At 38.8% G+C, this 25254-nt stretch overlaps 1 protein-coding gene across 2 annotated transcripts in view; it reads right to left on the bottom strand.

Moving 5' to 3' along the window:
- The window catches only part of LOC121950257 (PDZ domain-containing RING finger protein 4-like), a 200498-nt gene that overhangs the window by 53650 nt on the left and 121594 nt on the right, over nucleotides 1–25254 (bottom strand). For both annotated transcript variants that reach the window (XM_042496201.1, XM_042496202.1), the window contains 3 exons: nucleotides 16467–16720; nucleotides 12814–12916; nucleotides 2349–2447 (listed from right to left, as the gene is read on the bottom strand). In XM_042496201.1, coding sequence (XP_042352135.1) covers nucleotides 2349–2447; nucleotides 12814–12916; nucleotides 16467–16720 — 456 coding nt within the window. The remainder of the gene's footprint in view (nucleotides 1–2348; nucleotides 2448–12813; nucleotides 12917–16466; nucleotides 16721–25254) is intronic.

The raw sequence follows: 25254 nt of genomic DNA, 5'->3' as shown, positions 1-25254 counted from the left end.
AGCAAGGCTATAGTATGGCAAAAATGTCAAAATTTGACATTTCCCCAAAAAGGCTGAAAGCACGTCAAAACTGCATAAACTAGTGTGCTGAGACACGCCATAACATTAAAATGTGCTAATATGGCCAAAAAAAACATATTTTAGCATGTCGAAAAAATGTTAAAAAAAACAAGGCTATAGTATGGCAAAAATGTCAAAATTTGACATGTCCCAAAAACAGCTGAAAACACCTCAAAACAGCATGAAATAGCGTGCTGAGACACGCCGTAGCATTAACACGTGCAAATATGGCCAAAAACAACATTTCTTAGAAAGTCGAAAAAATGACAAAAAAAGCAAGGTATGGCAGAAATGTCAAAATTTGACATGTCTCAAAAACAGCTGAAATTACCTCAAAACAGCATGAAATAGTGTCATTAGACACGCCATAGAATTGAAACGTCCAAATATGGCTAGAAACACCATAATATAGCTTGTCGAAAAAATGACCAAAACAGCAAGGCTATAGTATGGCAAAAATGTCAAAATTTGACATGTCCTAAAAACAGCTCAAAATACCTTAAAAATGCATGAAATAGTGTCATTAGACACGCCATAGAATTAAAACGTGCAAATATGGCCAAAAACAACATATTTTAGCATGTCGAAAAAATGACACAAAAAGCAAGGCCATAGTACAGCAAAAATGTCAAAAATGACATGTCCCAAAAACAGCTGAAAAATGCATAAAACCATGCTCAGACACACCATAGCATAGAAAGTTGAAAAAACTGCAAAAAACTACATAATATGGCATGATGAAAAAATGACTTAAAAAGCAAGGCTACAGTATGGTGAAAAATGTCAAAAAATGACATGTCCCAAAAACACATGTCAACAGCTGAAAACCACATAATATAGCATTCTGAGACACACCATAGCATAGAATGTTGAAAAATGTTGAAAAAAAAACATTGAAAAATGTTGAAAAAAAACTCCAAAAAAATACATCACATAAAATAGCATGTCCCCAAAATGTCACAGTATAGTATATAATATGTTTTCCAAAACAGCATAAAAAGTCATACTATAGTATGTTGTGAAGAATACCATAATAAAAAGTGTAGTTGTCATCAAACATGACAAAAAATGCCACAAAAACATCATTGGAAAGATTTTTGTCAAAAATGCCTCAAAAACATCATCGTGTAGTTGTCATCAAAAACGACCCAAAATGCCACAAAAACATCATAGTATAACATAATTTCAAAAATGTCCTAAAATGCCATTAAGTACTCAGTTTAACATGTCGTCAAAAACAACCCACGTGGCAAAACCTTCATAATGTAGTATGTCATCAAAAATTATCCAAAAACGTCATAGCACAATATGTCATCAAAAATGAACCAAAAACATCATAGTATAGTATGTCATCCAAAATACCTCAAATAAGTCATAGAATAGTAAGTCGTCTAAAATAGCAGAAAAAAAGTAATAGTATAGTATGTCTTCAAAAATAGCATCAAGAAGTCATACTATAGTTTGTTGTCCAAAATACCTCAAAAAAGTCCATAAAAAAGTCATACTATATTATGTCATCCAAAATGGCCCAAAAAAAGTCATAGTATAGTATGTCACCCAAAATACCTAAAAAAAAAAAAAGTTATGTTATACCATGTTGTCCAAAATAGCTTGAAAAAGTCATACTATTGTATGTCCTCCAAAATAGCAGAAAAATTCATACTTCAGCATGTCTTCCAAAATACCACAAAAAAGTCAGACAGTAGCATGTTCTCCAAAATAGCATGAAAAAGTCATAGTATAGTTTGTCATCTGAAACACCTCAAACAAGTCATAGTACAGTATGTCATCCAAAGTAGCACAAAAAGGTCATACTCTAGTATGTACGTCAAAAATACCATAAAAAATCCCTGTGTAATAACTTGTCCAAAATAACATAAAAAATATTGTTTAATAACTTACCACAAAGAAATCATAGTATATATCGAGAGAGAGAGAGATATCTCAAAAAAGTCATACTATAGTACGTCAACCAAAATAGTATAAAATATAAGATATAAGAGTGTCATCCAAAATAGCACAAAAAAGTCATAGTGTAGTATGGATGGAAATACCTCAAAAAGGTAAGATAAAAAAGTTATGATATACTATGTTGTATAAAATATAATGAAAATGTCATAGGATTTAATATGTCGTCCGAAATACCTCAAAAAAGTGAAACAACAATTTTTTGCCCAAAAAATAGAGTAGTACAGTATGTGGTTCAAAATTATATATATATATTTATATAAACCTTACAACACAACTAATTCAAGTCTTTCATCTTGACGGGGAAGTTATCTACTCACCTCACTGACATAGATGGCCACATCCTCCTCTTCATCTGTTCTGTAGCACAGAGTTAGCCCCAACTTCTCTTGGCTGTTAAGTCGACACAATTCCACTTCCTATGCAGATACAAAAGAAAATACAGAAAATGTAAAATATAGAGTTTACAGTCATTAAAGAAAGACTCAGCACTGCTTTCTGAGCTTAAAGTTGTCTGCATGCTGACAATGCTTATATTTAGCGGGATAAAATTCTGTTCAACACTTAGTTAAACATCTTACCATGCAATCATTGGCTTAAAAACAGTAAACAAAGTAGTATAGTATATTGTCCAAAATAGCGTTAAAAAAAGCCACACTATAGTATGTTATCCAAAATAGCCTGAAAAAGTCAGAATTAAGCATGTCTTCCAAAATGGCATTAAAAGGTCCTAGAATAGTATGTCCTAAAAATGGCATGAATAAATCATATCGTTGTATGGCTAGTGTCTAGTCATGTCATTTATGGTTAAGGACAGGTTAGAGGACAATGAAAGATCACCTTTGACTTTGAAAACAGCAGCTGGCAGAACAGTCTCACCACAAGATCCATTCAGTAGCTGTCCTAGAAGTTTCTGATCTCATCACACAGGCTCTTTACCAAACTGGAACCTCCCCTCTCCACTCTGGGTAACTCTCTTTGTAATCACCTTCACAGCTGAATGAAGCAACCTTCATTAAGGTGTGCGGTATAATGTAGCAGCAAGCTTTGGGACAAACCTTCCTCTCGGAAAAAGCAACTGTTGTACCTTTATTTTCATTTTACATTCTTAATATGTTTTTATCACTTATATTTTAACTATATTTGCTGCTATTGTTTACCTGAATTTTTTGCATATTATCCTTGTGTGAATAAATTGATGGATAAATAAGTAAATACAAATAAAATTTACCCCTCAGCTACTTTGGTCACATTTCATCAGCTCTTTTTAAAGAATTTGCAGCAGCCCCTATAATATACAACCTTTTACAATTAAACTGTTGTAGAGACTAAAGAAGGGTTTATTTTATCCTAAGTACAGCATTACCTTTATGTTGTTAACATCTGAATGACAATATTAAATATCTATTTTTATTTGACCAATTTATGTTTGTAAGCGTGATTGCACAGAATGTCAGTTGTACTGAGCTTGCATGACCAACACAATGCGCCATTGCATGTTGTCAATAAGTCGGCATTAATGCAGGCTTGTTGCTGAAAGCTTTTATAACCAACCTCAACTCCTCACCAAGTTGGTTTGGGATGGCACTTATTGTAACAGATCCTCCGTATGAAAAGAGAGAAAGAAGGTAGGGAGAGGGTGATTTTGAGAAAGGCTCACAAACATTCTTGGTAGATGGAGTTTTTCCATTTGTAGTGGAATTGTTGATGGTCAGATTTTTCTTAACACTTGAAACCAACATGAAAGAGAAATCCTTGAAGTGCTCAGAAAATAAATTATCTACAATTTGAGTGCACAATGCCCATCTGCTGAGGATGGAGTGATATGATTAAAATAACCTTAGGTGATCTTGTTTTGCCAACAAAGAGGACCTCTGTAACCTCGACTGAAAAAACAGAAACTGATCTGAGACCCCAAATAAATTCTGTACACTTATTATGAAGCTCAAATCTTGATGCACAACAATGGCTTCACAAAGACTAACGTTTCTGCTTCACTGAAGATCAAATAACAATGTTCTTCAAGTTTCAGCACAAAATCCGACTTATTTTTGAGTCTGGATTGCCAACTCTCGTCTGAGGTTTTTGAATCAGAAAGTGTTTGATCATGAAAGACATTCTCAACTCGTAGAGTTTGATCGGTGGGGGCTTTGATAAGCGCCAGAGGACCTCAAGTGTTTTTCTTTCAAGCCTTTGCCAAGTTGTAGAATATTAGACTATAAATAAACTATAATTATGCTAATGCTAGCAGATATACATATTTGCCGCAGCACTGAAGTATTCCACATCTTCCCTTGGGGAGAGATCAACAAACTATTGACTTACAAATCAGTGGTCGTCAAATTTCCCACAAGCCTCTTGGAATGTACCAAAGGACCCTGGCGTCGACATGAATTCTTCATTTAAGTTCATAAATACAAACAAACAGAAAGTGAGATTTGATTAACCACAGCTAGAGCTTGAGTGAGTAGCACTTGTGAATATGGAACCAAACAACTTGAAATTTCTCCCAAGTTCGCAGATAGTTAATGTACATAAGCTACTTTGCACCCTGTTTCCCACAACAGCGTTGCAGCCAAACACCAAACACGCCTGTGCTCCATCCCTAAATGCTGAAACATATCAAGGGTGTTAGAGGGAATCGAGTGTGAAATGGCCTCTCCTCCCAAAGTCTTCATTAGAGCAGAAACACACGGACGCTCAGCAGCAGGAGCGAGGTGGTTGAGTGGAGAGGAGGATGGAGGCGGTGGCGAGGGCTCTGGTGGGGCTCGCACAGAAACAGAGAGATTCATTTCCTCTGTGACAAGTGTGGGTTGGCTGGTTACACGTGTCAGATGTGGCAGGGCTTTGGGAGGGGGGTGAAGGGGGAGTCTGACCATGTTGAGATGAGGGGAAAAAGGAGAAAAGGCCAATACCACCGCCAGAGAACCGCCAGCTGCTGCCTCTGGCTACTCCTCCTAAGCTGTTTATGACCCCCCATGTCCTCACACACACACACACACACACACACACACACACACACACACACACACACACATTTTCTCCTTCTCCCCTGTCACTTGTTTCTTCTTACACTTCTCTGCTTTTCTCACTGACAGATCATTGAGGTGTTTTTGGACCATCATGCTGCTTCTACTGGGCTACACACACTTCCACACACCAAAAAAGTAATTCCTGCTTCCCTGTATAATGCTTACACACAGGTGTATTCAGCAGAGCACACACATCTGCCCAGACAGAGAAAAAGAGCCAAAGAAAAAAAGCATCATTTGAGCTTTGTCGTTTTATCTTTCTCGACAGCCTCCAACCTGACGGGGAGCTCAGATCTTTAATTGACTGTCTCAGAAGCGATGACAACTTCAAACCCCTCCTGATATGTAAGGATACAGCATGAGAGCGGGAGGAAGCTTTGCTGCTGACTACCTGAACAAAGTGAGCCGCTAGAATCAGTCATTAGCTACATTAAAAATATTAATAATGTGCTACCAACATTACTGTTGGTAAAGATATTATTAAAGCGGCACATCTGATGCAACGAAGCAGTCACCGAGGTAATGGGAGCGACGGAGACGGAGCACATCTTGCATGCTAATATGATGTGAGAAGTCGTGGGATATCTGTGGGAAATATTGAAATTGCTAGCAATGTCTTGGAGACATCTGTCTAAAAATAAACCACATGAATTAATTGCTGAGACTGAGGCAACACGGAGGTGTGAGCAGGTACTACATCATCCCTGTGTGGCTCTGTGGAACATGCCTAAAGTTACCTCTGACTAATTAATGGGTAGATATAGTGCTGGAGACCTGTGGCTAAATGATCAGAGAAAATAGATTGCTACAATTACTGCATGTTGGATGAAACAACCCTGCATGTACGTAACTATGTGCAGCACACATATTTGACCCTGTTCCTTAACCACATGTTCTTTTCCTTTTTTTTTTTCTTTTAGGGCAATATTGTGTGGAGAGGACACCCACTCACACAGATGCCTCAGTAAAAGGAAGCTGTCTCCTGATCCATCAAATACACATTCAACAATCTCTCATCTTGCCTTTTGATTTTTTTTTCCCTTCACTTTCCATGCGAGCTCTTTGCCTCTCAGGCAGGAGATTGCAGCGTGACACAGGGACGAGGGCTGACAGTAAATTAATGACTGCGATGGCGTGATTAGGGGAAAGATTGCCGCCCACCATCAAAGCACATAGGATGCCGTCATAATAATCGCGCCTTTGATTACCAGTAATTGAAAAAGCAGTCACAAATGCATGGATGGCTACCACTGGCAGGGAGAGCGAGGAGATTGTATATGAGCTCAGAGTACGTGCCTCTTCAGAACTCACCAAAACTAATCAAAGGAATGGTTACTTACATGATGTTGTGGCCATATATACATCAAGAGACCTGAGGAAATCTATGATATTTCTGTGCAAAATCCTAGCTATAAGGCATGGCCTGTGTTTTCATTATTCCAAACAAGCCAACCATCAGAGAGCACATTCACGTTAGGTTCCTGTGCTGAGTTCAGGTTTAACCAGAGGGATGGCAGAGGAATTCTCCCTCACCTTTCCTACAGGATTAACAATTAAATTAGCTGAGCTACAACATTATGTTTAGTTCCACACAAATCCTCATTCCCTAGCTTGTTAAGTGAAGCAGGACTTATTTTAAAGAGGTTTTTGAGACAGAAAAAGGAGACATAGTTAGGGAGGGAGATGCAGTGGCAAATGTTACAGTGGAATTCGACCCTCAGTCCTTATTGAATATTGAACACAGTACATAATTAACGGTTACTTGGTAGAATCAGAATATAGTAGTAAAGTTGGGCAATAAGTTTACACAAATTTGAGAGCTTTTGGAAATCTGGCTTGAAATAGTAAGGATGCACATATATCAAAGTTGAGTGTCTCATTTAGCATCTACAAAAATCTGAGTAAAAAATAAATATTCATAACTAGAAAATAATTAGAAAATCGAGTTAAAAGTAGCTCATGAGGATAATAGCATTTCTCCAGACTGTGTGGGTGTTTTACATCACGTTTTGAGTGACACCTCCTTGGATCCCACCTTTGTCAACTGTCTCCCATCTCCATGACAGCTATGGAGCAAAGCAGAGTCGGCGTCTACGTATCTGTTCCAGCCCTATGAGTCTGGCTGCATTTCTAAATCTAAAATGAGAGAGAAGTTGTTTGCAGCCACAGAGCATTCTATTCCTTCATTAATTAACAAATGGTTAAGTTCATTACACATTAACTCTGTTCAGCGCTTTCCTTCTCCTTCTACCCAACAGTATACCGAATGTTAGTACATCCCAACAGCACTCCGAATTTAAGAACGGTCTAGTTTGCGGCTAAATGCGCTCCAATGCAAACAGATCTAATTGAAAGGTGTTGAGGGATTTCAATTTGGCATGTAAAATTAGTATGAACTGACATCTGACTTAGCATTTTTGATTGGCTTTATCCTTATTACTTGATATGGATTGGGTCTCACCCAAATCAACCCAACTTCAGGAAACTGTGAAAAAACTAAAATGACAATATTTCAAATTTGGATTGAGGCTAAAGTCTGAAAACTATTATGCATGTAAGACCGTAAGTTACATATTAAGAAAGTTTATGGTGATTTGGGTTCCCAGAGGTTTTAAAAGAAATAGTAGTCTGATTCTTCTACCCGCTTTCCCCGACTTTATTTTAAATCAACGTTGGCTTACTTGCAGTGCATAAGACTCGGTAGCGAAAACCTTAAATCAAAACTGACTTTCACAGGTAGTCGACTGTACAGATTTGTCTGTTTTCATTTCAGCCAGACTCAGACTTGCACTTAATTACTTTGGATGCAAATGTGGTGCTTCCTCTGATTCCGCTGCATAGGCAGCACAGCCACAGTCTCCCTGTCCGCAGTCTTGGACAAGTGCTCTTGTAAAAATCAAGTTTATGTTATTGCATGTGTACTCAGGAGTGTAGCTGCACTAACTGGGTTTCTCTAATCTTTTACTCCAATTCTTATTTACATAATGTTTAAGAAATCAATTTGCCAGTAAACTGATTCTATAAACCAGCATTTGGCCAAATGTAGACAGCAACAAGCTGCACACTGTAAAATATATTGCTCCCTTAATGCTCCACTGTTCACCAGCTACGGCCCTTCTCCATACACATATGCTGGCTTGACTTGGCCGAGTGCAACAGTGATTTGCAGATTCATACCACAGGGCCACCAACTTGAAGGTGTGTCTTTAACTGATGACACGTTAATGCCGTTACCTAAAGGAACGGCTGCCCCACTGGTTTTATCATGGCCAGCAACTTTTTAATGTACTCGGAGTTTTAAAATGTTCTCTTGGCACTACACAAATATACACTGCATGCCCATCTCCTGCCCGCATGGTCCTCTTGCTACAAATTGCAAGAAGGACTTATGTTTTAACTGCAGACCAAGCACTTGCCGTTCTTGCTTTATCTGAGATGCAGTTGAAACCGATGATGTATCTGCTGTGTCTCGCAATAGTGGTGGATGCTATTCGAACATGTTGCTGAATTGTCACTGAATGCTAACACTAAATAATGATGACAAAGCCCATTTGTCTTCACTGCAACCCCCTTAGAGGCAGGGTGCATTTAAACTCATAATGGAAACGCACATCAACACAGCATGGCTTAACTCACTATTAGGGATAGGGACCATTCACATTTGAACCGATAAAGGTTCTGGTACCAAAAGCTACCTTTTTTGGTATCTTTCCTTTCTATGGAATAACAAAAAGGCGCTTCTGGCTCCTGCCTGAAGTTGAACCCAGCAGCTCCGTGACAGTTGTCTTCCAGGCTTCAGGGGCCTTTGTAGCACTTCAGCTTCTTGTCTAAACCCAACGTTCTCACCCAGATGTGCTCTCATCTGGTACTTAGAGAATCGGTACTAAGTGGTATAGATGCAGTTCTGTTGTTACCCTTAAAAGTACCAAGTTTGGTGACGGCCCCTACTCAGCGTGTCCAAAGAGCCTAAGGAAAGCTTTTTGGTTGCTAAATTTGTCTGCCTGCTGTTTGGTGCCTGACAGCTAGCATACAGAGGAATCATCAAAAATGTTTAGCTAAAATCAACTGCCTGCTGTGGCTGGAAGTCAGATGTCTGAATACAGTCTTTGAATCGCATGGAAACTACTGGTATTTGGTGCATCCTGCAGCCACTTATCTATTAAGTACTAAGTCTAGGAAAATGAAAATCCTGTGTTTTCACACGAACAAGCAGCTTTGAAATATACAGTATACTATGGATGTGTACTTGTGTAGCATCTGGCATCTCTCCACCTCATCAACCACTGTACTCCAGGACTCTCACATGTTGATTACCCTAACAGAAACATCAATGTCCTGGTGTATTAAAAAGGTGAATTAGATTTAGATGGTTTCTCTGTGATGTGATGGCAAACAGTTCTCTCCTGCTGAGCGTTTTCATCTAACAAAAGGTAATTTAAAGAAACGCCTTCCCTTCATTCTCTTTCGTCTCCTTCAGCAGGGAGTGAGGGATCAGGTCGACTCTGAAAGTGGCTTTTCGGCTTTTGCCTACATCCCCCTCACAGCGTTTTCAGTTGACATACAATAAGTGGGGCCGCATTAGCTTGATATCGAACTCCCCGAGCATGAAATAAAAAAACGGTGCAGGCCACAAAGCGTCAACAGAATAATAGGATTTGTTAATAGCAATGAGGCATAAAGAGAGGCTTTAATATATTATATTTGTTGCGATTTGACACTGGGATCCAAGCGGGTGCACAAATCTCTTTAGGATGTGAAGAAACAGCTCAAGCTCAGTGGGTGGAAGCATTCAGAACAAATTCAAATGAAGCAAATATGCAGAGGGAGGGGTGAGCAATCATCATACATCAGACCAGTTGGAGCCCTCACTAGTAATATGCTTGCACCTCAGTGATTCGGAAATAAAGAATATTAGAGCAAAGACAGAGTGTGTTTATCTCTTCCCGTCACAGTTGGATCAGTGCATCTGTATGTATCCGCCTGTATGTGTCAGAGATCAACAGTCTAAGAAACATCACCTACCCAACTGCTCCTCTTACTAACACAGAAAAGATGCAGCAGGAAAGAAATGTGTTTCCATCTTTTTTTTTCATAACCAGCACCTGCCACACACACCTCACTTTAATTGGCTTTGATCGAGCTCAGAGTCAACCACCTTGCTAGCTTGTTCTTCCAGACTTGTGAAAACAATTAGCAAATCTCAGGTAACACAGTCACTGGAGGTTTTCAACTTTCTCTCTTTTTGCCTTGTAGAGAAAAAGAAGCAAAAACACTAAGGCGTGTCATCACTGCCAGTGGAAGCAGGGGATTTTTTCAAACTGTCTGCAATGTGGCTCATCATCTGTCACTACTGTCCCCCTGGGAACTGCCTGTAGAGTCAATTAGTGTTTGGGTCCTTCCACCAATTGCTAAGCATCATTAAATATGGAACATTGAAGGAGTGTGTGTCTGTGTGTGGGAGAGGTCAGATGTGTGTTTGCTTCTGTGCTTAATGGGTAAATGGATGCTTTCAGCATTTTAGCATTAAAACTGTTTGTTAGCAGTAAAACCTTGCTGATACTGGACTTTTGTGTCCATATCAATAAGTGAAAGTTTAAAAAAATCTGACAATGATAAATGGGCCAGAACTCACATTTCAACTTAAATACCTTACACATCATCAACAAATATTTTTTTAGGATCCCTTATGCCCATGCAGACGCAAAGTCCATTCACACCGGTGTTTAAATGTGTGGATGTACAAAGTGCAGTTGATTATATCTCCCTGATTCTCCTGTTATTTTCCTGCACCTGTCAGGGCGGAAAACCCTACATTGTTATTGTTCTTAGCTGGGTGACATCATGTAATTCCCAGCATAGCTTCAGTTAACTAGACAAGATAATTGAAGACAGCTGCGTCGCTGTGCAGGTTAAATTTCGGTAATCAAAGGCAAAGTTTGCAATTTTTGAAAATATATCAAATTCTCTTGTAGAGTGTAGGAATAGAAGCCTGACAGCGCACTGATACCTAAGTATAAGTTCAATAAGTATGAGACTGGAGCGAGGAAACAATAAGCTTAGCTTAGAAAAAACACTATATACAGAAGAAAATGGCTTGCCTGGCTCTGTCAAAAGGTAAAATTAAATTTACTAATATAAATGGAAAAATGGAATCACTAATTAACACATTATGGTAAAAATGACAAGTTTCGGTTTTATGGTAACCCCACGGCTACAACAAAACACAGAAGGAAGTTACTGCACCCATTTATTTTCTTAAATGTATAGTCTACAGTAATGTGGTAACAATGACTCGAGATCACCCGCGTTTTAGCATGCTTCAAGTTGGTTTTTGTCACTTTCAGTGAAGCGTAATCTGCAAAGGCAGCTAATTTAAGTCACAAAAATTCCCACTGTTTATGTGTTATGAACTTCATAACTAGATATAGATTGATTAAACAAGGCTCCCAGTTTGTCTGTTAGCCTGCCTGTTTCAGTTGAGGAGAAATTCCCGTCAGTCGCTATGCTGGGTAGGGAAATGAAGTCAGTGGATCAATACATAAACACTGTTGATTTTTTTCCCATGGAGCCATCATAAAATATATTTTGGTTTACTAAATTTCTCATCAGTCAACATGTTAAAAGCAGATTAGTGCTGTCCACTCAGGAGGTTACGGATGGAGTCAGTGCGTAATGGATGACTGGATGTTTATGAGCTGCTCACGCCTTGATGACATCCCGCTTCTAGTGTTGATTCCCAGTAAACTAACAGGCACCGGCTATAGCTTCATACTTAACAGGCATTAAAGTCGATCTTCCCATCCAAGTCTCAGAAGGACAAAATATTTTTAACTGCTTCTTTAAGAACTGTGACAAAGATAGATACTGAGCTAACACTTTACATTTAAAAGTGTAACTTGTCAGTGCTCTCTGGTATAAAAACTTAGGGTCAAAAATGATCACCACTATCTTTAACACCATAGGAAAACCCCCTAAATGATCCTTTTTTCAACTTGAAATTCGATGACCTTTCCTAGAATACCCCTACCATGAGAAAACATTGCCTTTGTTCGTATTTCCATGGAAGCTGTACAACAGGGTAAAAATCTTGTCTTAGGAGTCATTTTTGACCCTGCATTTATAAAATCATTTTCATACCAAAGAAAACACACACACACACACACACACACACACACAGAGGGAGAGAGAAATACATCTGCAAAGTCTATGTACACAAACTTATATACTGTCCTCATTGCACATTATAACATGGTTACGTTGCTAAAGACTGTTATTGTTTACCTTTAATAAAATGCATTCAAAACTATTTTTTTGCACATTTCTTCTACTTTCTTAGGCTACACAGGTGATTTATCTTGCTAAAAAGTTATGTTTACACCCATGCAGTACCTTTAGCAAAAAAAATAATAAACCTCTACTTCAGTATAAAAAACACTTATGAGGTATTAGGTGTGTTATAATAAAAGCAAGTGAATTCCACTGATCAAATGAAGTCTTTCTGCACCGTGCAGAGGGAAAATCTCGATATCACAAAGTTTGTGATGAATGACAGGTTGTTTCTTTATAGATTTGGGGTTTGAAATTCAATCAAGCTGCTTTATTTTAGGAGTTTAGTGAAGGCAAGTCTGTTTTGACCCTTAGGACAAGTGGTGTGCACCAGAAAGTTAAGACAACATAAGGGAGATATAGCATAATATAAACCATGATCCTCTGTCAGGCTCTTATGAGCTGTGATGTTAGGGGCAATTCCTACCTCATACTCGAATTCCTCCGTCCTCTCTCCATCAGCTGGAACAGGGGAGAGGTAGTCTGTCCCTTCATAGTAATCCTGGTCCATTGTATGAAGAGAATGACAGCTGTCGAGGGAGACAGGCAGAGGAAAAAAGAGGGGGAGACAGAGCGGGAAGAAGGCAGAAAGAGGGGGTGAGCTGGATGTGAGCGAGATCCTTTTTCTTCTTATTTTCTTTTAAACACGTTCAATACCTCTAAGTGACAAGATTCCCTTGCCTTTGTCTTTGCTGGAATCTGAAGAATAAAGGATTTGTCAAGGGCTTTCAGTGGCACTGGAGTGTGTGTGATAAAAATACAGCCCCTTGTTAATAACAGCATATCCACATAATTTGCTTCCTACTCTTGACAGACTAAACCCCCCACATTGTACAGTGTAATTCTATTATGCTTCCCTCAGTCACTGAACAAAACAGCATTGTGAAGGCCTAACAAGATGAGCAGCCTCAGTGCCACACAAGATAATAACGGTGGACAAAAACTTCAAAAAGACTCTCTGTTGAACATGTTGAGTGATGTTTTCAGGGGCTGTCTGACTCTCAGACTACCCCGCCCTCTAAAACTGTCTCGAAACAATCTTCCAGTCACAAAACCAGACTGGTAAACGTCAGAATGCTTTATACTTTGATGCCTTGATATTACACATAACAATATTTGGCAGTAGGTGCAAAGAACACAGTTATAAATTTACAATCTCGCCTTTAGAAATGAGAGCGACAAACATTTGTTACATCTATAAAATCTGCTGTATATTGGATTGTGCACCTGATCTCTGTTGAAGAGAAGAAAATGTGAGTTTTATGGGACACATTGATTACATTTGGGCTCGGCCCGCGGCTGTAAGTAGCCCACAAGCACACGTTGCACTGTGTTGCCTAGTTTTTTATTAGCCCATTTGCTTTAATCACCTTGTAAACCTTCCATGAGTCAAAATGGATATGCCAAGCAGCTCCAATTATGGCGAGAAGGCCCCTTGGGGGATAGTATAGTGATATTGTGTGAGATATATATACATGGTGATGATTCTGATCAGGTCATGTAGAGCACTTTATACCTAGTGTGTAACACTGACAATCACACACTTTAAAAAAAAAAAAAAAAAAAAAAGTTTTCCATAATGAGCGCCACTGATGGTTGACGCAAGTCTCCAATAACAAATGATAACAAAAAGGAATTCAAGATGTTAATGATTGTTGGAATTAATTATGTACGATAACAAACACACACGGTTCACTGAGACCATCCTGACTTCCCAGTTCGGTGCTATGAAGCTCCTGCGTTGCCATTGTTTCATTCCCAAGAGGTGAAACCCAGATATTCCTTTATGCAAAAATCTTCTTGTTCACAGTTAACTTCTCCTTTGAGATGAACAGAATATAAACTTAAATGGCAGAAGAGGAAATAATGAACCCTGTTTCTTTTGTTGTTTTCCAGGAAAATCTCTTGTTGATACTTTCAACTCACAAATCTTTTTTGGTGTGCATATTTTTATGTTTTTCTCCCACATAAACAATAAAAAACAATAAAAAACTAAACAACAAGTCTTTGAGGTATTGTACGACCCGGCATCCAGTGGTGATCAAACTTCTAGTCATTGTCACACGTGTTGTTTTGAGCTACTTTGCACACAAAGAAACCTAATATGTCTTTTCATCTTCGCTAAATCTTGCTTTGCAAACAACTTTAACAATTTTTTCAGCACACAAGCTAAGTAATGTACTGCTGTGAATGGGAACTGCAGCAAAATATATTTTAGCCACCTAAAAAAAACCAATATTAGTTTCCGTGTACACAATATTTTGAATATTTTCTCTGCATTACCTGTACCTTAAACCACTGGCTCCCAACCTGAGGGTTTCGACCCCCACTGGCGGTCACCAAAATGTCCCGGGAAGGTTGTGAGGCCCTCTTGATTTTAGGAGTTATAAGAAAACTTTGTGAAGAAATCAAATAAATACATAAAATTGTGATTTTTAAAGTTCAGATTATTATTCATTACTATTAATTATTATTCACTCGAAAAAATCTCAGGGTGAAGATCTGAACACAAGCTGTATTCACAGAGCCCTCGCTCCCTGCTAAACAACCCCATCCTGCACTAAAAAGTATACAGTTATGGAGTCATGGAGAAGAAAACATTGCATTTGTTGAAAAAGAAAACTATAGACTATGTCTGATCATTAAAAAAAAAAGCTAACAGAGAATTATATAAAAAGTTCGTAAAATTATCAGGAAGACTCATCTGGGATGAAATATTTACAGGGAATAATTCATCCACATTGCTCATTTTACACAAACTTCCTGCAGTTATTGTGCTGTTTTAGTTCACTTTACCGTTTACCTGTTGTTCTTTACTCTTTGTTTTTGTTATGCAATAATTATAATATGAAATATCTGTAAAATATTTCACTTAATGAGGGGATATCAGTTTACTCACTGAAAGTAAAGAGGCCCCTTAAGAAAAGAAGGCTGGGAACCACTACCTCAAACCAATCAGGGCAGCGGTGGACCAGCATCTCCTGTATTCTGCTTAATAAAATCACGATTTTGTCAATGGAGTCTGGCGACTTTCAGATAACAGCTTTAATTCACTGTCAAAAAGGGCTGTCTAAGAACAAGCTAAAGCAATAAAAACATATTAAATACAATTAAACTGATGTTGCTTTTTTTTTGTGCGACTTTTTTTAGGAAGCTATAAACTGACCAATTGAAGTATTTGCTCAGCACTGTTTCATTTTATGTACGTGACGTAGGTGTTTTCTATTTGGAAGTTATTAGAAACAATGTTATTCGGACTAAAGAAACGTAAAACCAAAAACCATATTTACTTTTACAGCTGAGTTATATTTTTGTGCATATTTATTAACACAGAGAGGGGCCAAGTAAAAATTATAGAAAGGGTTAAAATTGTAAAAGGACAGACTGCAAGTGCTATGTAGTGACCAGGGAAACCAGAGTCAAACTGATCATAAAGTCACTTGAGACTATCATACATGACTACATTTTTAGAGGTCTTAAACAGCTTATGATATTTACTCTCAACTTTTTCATACTTCCATCCAAGTGATACATTTAAATCAACATGCTGAGCACACCTCACACATACAGTCTATATTAATGATTAATTAGGACCACTTAGCCCTGTCCTTTATTTCTCTTTTTTACATTTACTGTGTTCCATTGGTGACAAGAAGACGTGAAGGACATAGAGAAGCTCATTTATCAAGCAAATCTATATTTGTCAGACTATGCAGATGGTTAGACAATTCATTTATATTTTACAGGCGCCTTGCATTCTTGTAATGCTAATCCCACAAACACTGGTATTTCTGCTTCATGGCTCAATAACATTCCACACTACTTTTTTTCTCCCGTCTTAATTACTATCAGTCCCAGCCAAAGTCAAAACAAGGACGCGACAACAAACTCTTGTGTTGCTAAAGCAAAATGCTTTGTAATTATATCAAATGAAGTACAAATATATTAAATTATATCAAATCAACAACCTCCTTCAAACTGCATTTCCTGTTCTGAATCACAGATGCTCATTTACATGGCCTTAGAATAGTGAGCATAGTTGAAAATATGTTTTAAAATGACTATTTCCTGTTGTTCTACCTGTCAGAGAGCAGGAAGGGACAGACGTCAGGCACAGGAGGGGTTGAGGGCCGGAGCTTTGCCAGCGCCATGATGTGTTCAAAGGTGATGTCGGTCTGAGTGCACACATCCACCACATGGATTTCCTGAGGGAGGCCATGGGGGCGGCCGCTGGGGGTCCGCCGGATGACCTGCACCACGACGGGGTCCTTGGCAGCACGAAAGGCCTCCACAGTCTCCTCATGGCTGGACTTAGACAACTCCTTCCCATTCACCTGAGGAGGACAGGGAGAAATACTCACAATATATATTGTGTCTGATATGGAAATGTTTTTGAGTTCTTTTTTTATTTTTTTTTTTTGTTGACTGTTGCTATAGAAACAACTTTTTGAGATTGACTTACTGGTTCAACTAAATCTCTGTATGCAGAGCCAAAGAACCAGAGTTTTCTGGCAAAGTGACTTTAGACTAAAAGCCAGCAAAAAAGCCCTGATGGAGGGCCAGATACACCTAATATTGCTTTTATTCTTGCTCTTATCGTGCTCTTTATACTAAGTAAAAGAAGCAGATCTGGGAAATGTGTACAAAACTTCAATAGAATGGAGTCTTGGGCTGTGTGATATGAAAAAAGCCCAAATACCTCTATATCAATACATGCAACAATATTGTAGGGTTGACTATTGATGATAAATAACCATCAGTAATGTGGATATATGACGACGTGGGTAAAGGCAGAAAACACAACAGCTGGTACAGTATGGTAATTCACAGAGAACGGAGAGTCTTCATGAATTGAAGTTATTGGGGAACATTAACAACAGCAAAACTACCGGTATATCAAAACATCTGTTTACAAACTCTCACACAACTGCAGTATAATCCAAATCTCATTTATCCAGTCATATGCTCAGTACTTCCTGAACACGTGCATTTTCACAAATATTTAAAAACTCAAGACAAATATCATGTGAGGACAACTAGCATGCCTGGCTAATCAAAGGTATAAGTGTTTTTATATTGTGACTTTTTGGAGAAAATGTGTTTGGGAAGTACTGACCATATGAATGGATAAATGAGACTTGGATTGTGCTGCACAAGTTGTGCTTGTAAATGGGTATTTTGACATAGATTTGCTGTTTTTAAACATGGGCACGTTTACTTACAATTAAGGAAGAATGTTAGCCTCTTTTAGGATTCTCCATTCACTGTGGAGGCATGTGAGACTAAGTTTTCTTCATGAATTTAAGGAGACAAATGATAAACAAACAGTCATTATGCAGGTTAAGTATTTAGTATTTAATGTTTATTTGATGATGTGTATAGGAACCTTTTCCTGGAAAGTTTGTCTCAAGCTTTTGTTGAAAACTTTCGCATCAGATCTGAACAAAACCACCTCTACAGAGTGTGAACATGCAGCATAATGTATAAAGACAACATTGTGCCCTCAGGGCCATTTCTCCACATTACAGCTCTACAGTTGTGTTCAGGGTGAATGCGTTCAGATAGAAATTTACATTATTCCCTGAAAGTCTCCTCAACAGATGATCAAAAGGAAATCTTTATGAAGATAATATTGGAAAACATACACTGAAAAGCACATTTTGATGCAACATTATCTGAATGTTAGATCAAAGCCCAAATGGCCCCTGTTCACTCAGTCCATCTTCAACCACATCTTCACAAAATGAACTGGATTTTCTGGCAGATTGAAAACCATTTGCGCTGCAGCTGGCACATATAAAGAAAATCATTGCTTCATTTAACACCAGTAATTTCTCTGGAAGTGAAACCATGGCTGTGGAATACCTTAGAGAATGTGCTTTGGTATAAACGCTGAAACCGGAGATTATAATTTAGATAACCGCAGAAAGAAAGAAAAAAGGTAGACACAGCATAATTACACTTGCTTTTGTATTTAAATATGGTTTTGGAGTGAAGCATTTTGCTCACACGGCAAAATGGAATGAATTTAAATGATAACTAGAAAAGTAAAAGAAAGTGTCAGCTGTAGAAAAAATACGGCAAGGCCAGGAAACTCAAACATAGCAGCTTTTCAAAGCTTGCATCACAAACTCTCTTTAAAATACAACGCAGTGCTAGAAATAAAAAGACCTTCTTCAGACTCTAACAAAATGACTGCAATTCATGAGCGGTCAAGTTTGTGTTTGTGGTGACTCTAAATGAAAATTAAAGATGCAGAAGCCACCAGGGAACTTGTACAGAGAGAGCTGATATTTTCAGCCGCAGATATTCCACCACAAAGTCTCCACTTGTGCATGTTATATGACACATCTCGCTGAATTTGACACAGTATATTTTCAGAAATGACTAGACATGTTTGAAGCAGCACTGAAGTATTGATAGAACGTGACAGCATAAAAGCTCTGTAAAGCCAGGCTCAGTGTGGATGTTTTACTTTTTTATAATAAATATTTCTGTCTGCATTTTATGTTTCTCTTGATATGCCCCCCCTCTGAGATACAGATGAACAGTCAGTCAGTTTGTGTCTTAGCAGGTCAACATCAACTGTTTTGACTCTTATTACACTAATTGATTAATGGTTTGGGCTATGAAATGTTATAGATAATAGAGAAAAAATGATACATCACAACTTCCCAGATTCCAGGGTGACGTCGTATAGCAGTGGAAATGTGAAATGTACATAGATGACATAGCTGCGTTTCCTAGATACAAGAGAGATGACGTCATCAGACAGTGCTTCGTGTTGTGGATTTATGCCTGTTGCTGGGCTCCTATTTCATTTTGCCTCTCAGCTCAAGCATGATGTTTGGTTACGTGTGATAAGACAGTAGCTGTAGAGCCAGGCTTGGTATAGTCAATGTGTATGTTAGCAATAAATGAAGAGCATTGTGGAAAAACCACTGCCAGTGTGTTGCTGTGAGGTTTTTCATCATCATCTTTTTTCCACATTTCCCAAGCTACCTCAACCAAGAAACATGGACTCAAACAAAACATGAAGATAATCAGCCAATTATACTGTATGTGACAAAAAGAGGGAGCAAATCATTCCATTCGAGCAGCTGAAACCTGAGAATGTGAAGCATCTTTTTCAATATATTCACTTAAAAATTGACTCATTATCAAAATAGTCCCCACTTATTTTACTCTTTATCAAAAACTACTTGTGTCTCTTGTAAACATGCCTACAGTAAGGTTTCTATCCAAACATAGTGTATAGTCTGATTGGATTTTCAGATAATCAGCCAAAGAAAATGCAGATGTATGTGCCTCTCCATTCACTAGCATTAGGTGACTAATTTTTTACGTTTTTAACAACTACTATGACGGCTATGTGCTCCTGGATGAGTTGTGGTAACAGCTCTGTGTGCATAGACGACAAAGAGAGTTTGCAGTGGCATTTACAATAACAGCTTATCATGGCGGTACCCCATCATTTAGTCATTGAAACTGTTTCCTTTGCACTAAGTTGCATTTACCTTTTATTGGTAAACCTATTTTTCCAACCTATCCAAGCATGAAAACCTTTTTTAGAGGAGATTGTTCACAATTGTTGAAATGTAATCAATTTTTAGCAACTAGAAAAAGGTTAAACTATCCAGTATAAATAAGACCAAACATTGTAAGGAAAAGCTAAGAAAATTAGCACAAATTAATCATTTCTTGACCCTCTGGATTGATTTTGCCAACCCTTTAAAGGGAGGCCCAACCCCAAAGTGAGTAACCACTATTATGTGTGAACAGATGAAAGCAAAAACAGCTGCAATATACCAAAATGGGCCTCTAATGCCATGTTGGGTCACACACGCACTAACACACTTACACAAACACATATACAAACTCTATTCATCTAGGTCTTTTTGTCATACAGCTGGTGTCTTAACTTCCTTCAACAATTTGGCACAGCAATTCTACAAGTATTTATCAACTTTACAAAGCTCTGAACGCACCTCAGAAGGCATTACACAGCTCTTAGGTAAGCTGATCTTAATGTGAATAATCAGGGGATACCCTCCTTAATTTATTCATTTAATTTAGCTCTTCCGTATAGCTAAGATTATTACTCGCTGTCGGAATACATAAAAAATATTTACAATGTAATAATGGTTATAATACAATAATTGTATGTTACTTTCATTCCTGCTCCATTCCCATATTCACACATTGCTTTGAAGTGAGTGTGTGTGTGTGTGCGTGTGTGTGTGTGTGTGTGTGTGTGTGTGTGTGTGTGTGTGTGTGTGTGTGTGTTTCACTGCTCAGTGTGCATCTCTAGAGACTGAGTGATGCCCTACAAAACACCAAACAAGTTATTCTTTCTCAGCCCTAACAGTAGCCATACATACACCTCCCTTAGCTCTTGTTGTGCTCTGGCCTGCTCCCCTGCCTCCTGACGTGACCTTTGTTTGTAGCGATGTGGCATTAATCACCTGAGTGGGAGATAAAGTGGGTCAACACCACTCCTGTGGAACTGCAGGGCAATTTGTAGGAAAAATAAAAGTGCCGTTGTGCAGGCAGCATCCCTCATCCCCCTTCACTCACACTCCAAACCTGCTTTCATTCTGATTTTTCGGCCAGTCAGCAGGTTTTAAATACTGCAGCATGTACATTTGAGTTAAGTACTGAATTAAAGAAACATGGGGCACTATAATAATTAGCTTATATAGTTCCTTTGAATGTCTTTTTCTCATTTTTTCTTGCTTGTGTCTCGCTCCGCAGGCTAATCCTGGAACAGGGAGCCTTGTGGAAACAAAGGAGTTGGAGCAGACAAATGAGGCAGCCTATGGCGAATGACAGTCCCGGAGAAAAATGATCAAATTTCCCAGCTCTCCCTTTGGTTCAGCCTGTCAGACCCAGGCTCCTCCTCCAAGCTCCAGCACTTGCTAGCCATACTCCATGACCATAATGAAACAAGAGGAAACATGTCAGAAAAAAAGAGGAGGGAGTGTTGTTTTTTTCATTCTCTTCACTGGTTTTCATGAGAGCCAGATGGAACAATTAATCCCCAATCAACACAAGAATATTAAGTAGCCTTAACTCTCTCGCATGAGGGACTTTGCCATCCCTGTGGTGTCCCTTTGGCTGATGTCTTTCCAGCTAAACACACTGTCTCAGTTAGTTGTGTGGATCTGCAGTCCTATCTGACAGATGGGAAGGGTTTCTGTAAGCCCGGCTGCAGCTTCCTGGATATCCTCAGATATGCTTAAACTGAGGATCTGCCTTTAGCCCAGTCCTTGGGATGTCTTGGGAAAGCTCTGCAAAAGTGCGTTATCAATTAACATGCCTGAGATGCTGAAGGTGACTATATGGTGGAATTTTAAAGGAACAGTGTGTAGATTTTAGAGGCATCTAGTGGTAAGGATTGATCGCAACCAACTGAAACCAACTGAAGCATAAACTCCCATTTAAGATTCCTTAATGAGGTTTTTACCCGGAGACAAATTATCTACAGAGGTCTTTTACTCTCCAAAACAAACATACACGGGGATTCAAACTGGTAAAAACACTGAATGAAGCAGTTTAATGCCAAAATTAAGTTTTTCAAACACCGTTTGGCTTGTCACAGTGTGGCTGCTAGCTACGGTAGCCAATGCAAAAACAGTAATGACCCTGTCCAGAGCCAATGTGGTTCGTTCGTTCTGGGATACTGTAGAAACATGCCAGTTCAATATGGCATAATTCATGGACAAGGACCCACGGTAGATGTATACTCATTTACTGGTGGCGGCCTGCCACAATTAAAACATCAGCCACCACAAACTGATGGACCATTCATTAGGAGCACCATGTAGTATAGTATAGTATAGTATAGTATAGTATAGTTTAGTATAGCATAGCATAGCATAGCATAGCATAGCATAGCATAGCGTAGCATAGCATAGTATAGTTAACTTGCTGTTGTTGTCTTACATCTATTCTTATTTTTAGACGATTTTACACTAAAGAAAACATAAATCTATTATATTCCATTTCTACTAATATATCTCTTGAAATCCTACACATTGGACCTTTAATTGGAATAATTTTTGTAATTGTCTTTCTTCTTAAATAGCCATAATGTTATCAAATTTAAACACCACTGCTTTCTTCATTCAGTGCCTTACGCTCAGCACAAGCTGTGGCCTCTTAAAGTTTCTTCACACATATTTTGATGTGGCATAAATCATCCTCTTCAAGTGTGCATGCAAAATATGCAAATAAATATTCATTTATAAACACATGCTGGTAAACAAAGTCTGTTTGCAAGAAATTATTTAGCAGCTGTAGCGTTTATCAAGTCCAATGCAGCTCTGCAAGCTCTTCAAGGCCAAAACGGCTCCATATGCACAGAGTCAACATGAATCATCTTATTGGTCTGGAACACAACAAAGGGTGATTATTCATGAGAGATCATTCACTGTGCAACTGGGCCAGGAGATGATCAGGTAAAAGTTGGAAAGTTGGAACGAACGGAAGCGGCGGGATGGAGTAGCTGGACCAAAACACATCTGCTGGCTGTTTGCTCATGGATATGTAGCAGCTGTAGCCAGAAGAGAAATGTGTTTTCATTCAAAGCCCCTGAGACGACCACCAGCCTTTCCCACAACAAATGCAGTAAACCAGCTTAGTGGAGTGTAGCGAAAGGATGAAAACTCTTTTCTATTCTTTCTTTTTTCGCTGTGGCACAGTCCCTTATTGACAAAGACATTCAAAAATTGTGTACTTGTGGCGCAGCTGAGTGCATTAAGTCTCCGCTTCAGTAAATATCACACATCACTTTAAGCTGTTCTGAGCTGTTATGCACAAACAAACAGACTTACTTTAAAAAAAACTTCACCAGAAGTTGCTGTTTTTACAACTATGAGCCTATAGTCGCCTATAGCAAAGCACAATCCTGAAGGTTCTTTCATCTGTGTCCCATCTTATCACGCATCCTCCAGGTATGAGGACAAGCGAGGAAGAACAAACACGTAGCAGCTTAGCTCGCCTCCTCGGGCGTCTCCTCTGTCAGTGCTTTTGTCTCATTGACTGCTGCCTCCCATCAATATCTCCAAAGACCGAGGGCAGAATGTAGTGACAGTGGTAGTAAAGTGGGGCCAGTTTATCTGTTAAGATGTCAACTTCAGCCACATCTGATGCTGCCTCTGCTGAGGGACCATTTCTATGGCAGGAGGCGCAGACACTGCCGGCAGCTTGCAGGGGATTACTGATACAAGTGATTGATGTACTTCTTCTGCGAGGAGAAAAGGCAGCCCCAGGCAGTAGACTCTAATAGTCCATTAGCTTTTTTATGCCTTTGAATTAACTGCATACATTGCTTTATGGCCTGCATGTAGCACTTTGAATCTTAATGAAATGTTTTTGTTTTTAATTTTATGGAGTGTATGCTGTGCACAAGGAGAAAGTGTGCATCTTCACTCGTATCCTGGCTATAAACTGGGAATCCTCTAAATGATATGAAGGTCATTCTTTCTACTTCAGCCAAGCAGGCAAGTAAACAAGGCATCCAGTGGCAGAAGAAAGATCATCAAAGGCTATTTAACCAGCGCCTGTAACCTTGGATGTTGTGCTTAACATCTGTACATGCAGTGAGCCTCTGTTCCACACAGTCCATATCTCCAGTGTGCTGTCACCTGCTGGTTTGAGTGGCAGCCTGTGGGGTGTTAAGTGTATGCAGGCAGATGGAGAAAGTGTAACATGTAGGTCGTCCAGCCTCGGGAGTGTAGCACTTACAGCCGTCTATTACACGCCTGTTCTAGCTCCTCATCTTTTGAGGGAAAAGCAACATAACCTGTCAGCATTAAGGTCCTGTCAGTGCTGTGGAGGCCTCAGATGAAAGAGCTGGAGGAGGATGAGGAGTGGTGACAGTACCAGAGGTACATTAGAGGAAAGGCAAAGGAAGCATGGCAACTAGAGGGAGCACTGCTACTGGGCAACCATCACAACCGACAAAATATGATAGAACTCCTAAAGTGTGGATAGGTCAAGCCACTGTGGATGAGACATGGCTAGACATTAGGTGTGTTTGCATGGACCCTAATATTCCACTTGTTATCAGAATAGACCAATCAGAATAAAAATGCCTCATGTCACCACCTCAATCGGAACATACTGTCAGCTATCATTACCAGTAGCCTGCATATAAGACACTTAGGGCACATCTGTTGATTGTACCATCAACTGGTAAGGGTTGCATTGATATAAAATATTTACGGTACACTATCCATCTCAAAATTTTCTGGTGTCTCAGTATGACCGTATACAGTTTTACACAACTGTTATTATTATCAGAAGTTACAGTGATTGTTTTTCCATACCAAATGTACATGGTTTGATAGGTGTCATATTGTCATACTACGTTTTACTCTGAAATTGGTATACCGCTGCAACCTGACTACAGATTTTGTTTAGGGGGCATTTGTAATTTGCAGCTACAAAAAACAACCTAGGTTACACTTACATGACATACTCCTCAATTGTCTTATATGAATGATTGAACTGATAACATTTTCTCAATAAATTTGGGGGAAAAAAAGTCTATTTCTGTTATATTTCTGGAAAATTAGATGCTCCGCAGAGAGCAGAACCACTTTGCAATGGAATCTCTAATCAGTACAATTTTAATCGAAATGAAGAAATATTGTTCATGTAACCACAGCTATTTAGCGGATAAGCCTGGTGACAGAGTTGGAAAGTCACGGGTAAAGCAGTATTTTTCTCCATTGTAGACACCCATTTCAAAGTTGAACTTTTAATTCTATTATCAATGTTTCTCAACATAGAAGCACGAAAGTCTCCAGTACAATAGAAAACCTTGTTGTTTTCACACTTCTTATTTGTGTGCAGATTAAAC

This window comes from Plectropomus leopardus, chromosome 11 (genome assembly GCF_008729295.1).
Source record: "Plectropomus leopardus isolate mb chromosome 11, YSFRI_Pleo_2.0, whole genome shotgun sequence".
Lineage (NCBI taxonomy): Eukaryota > Metazoa > Chordata > Actinopteri > Perciformes > Serranidae > Plectropomus > Plectropomus leopardus.
This window is presented reverse-complemented; position numbering and strand designations above follow the sequence as displayed.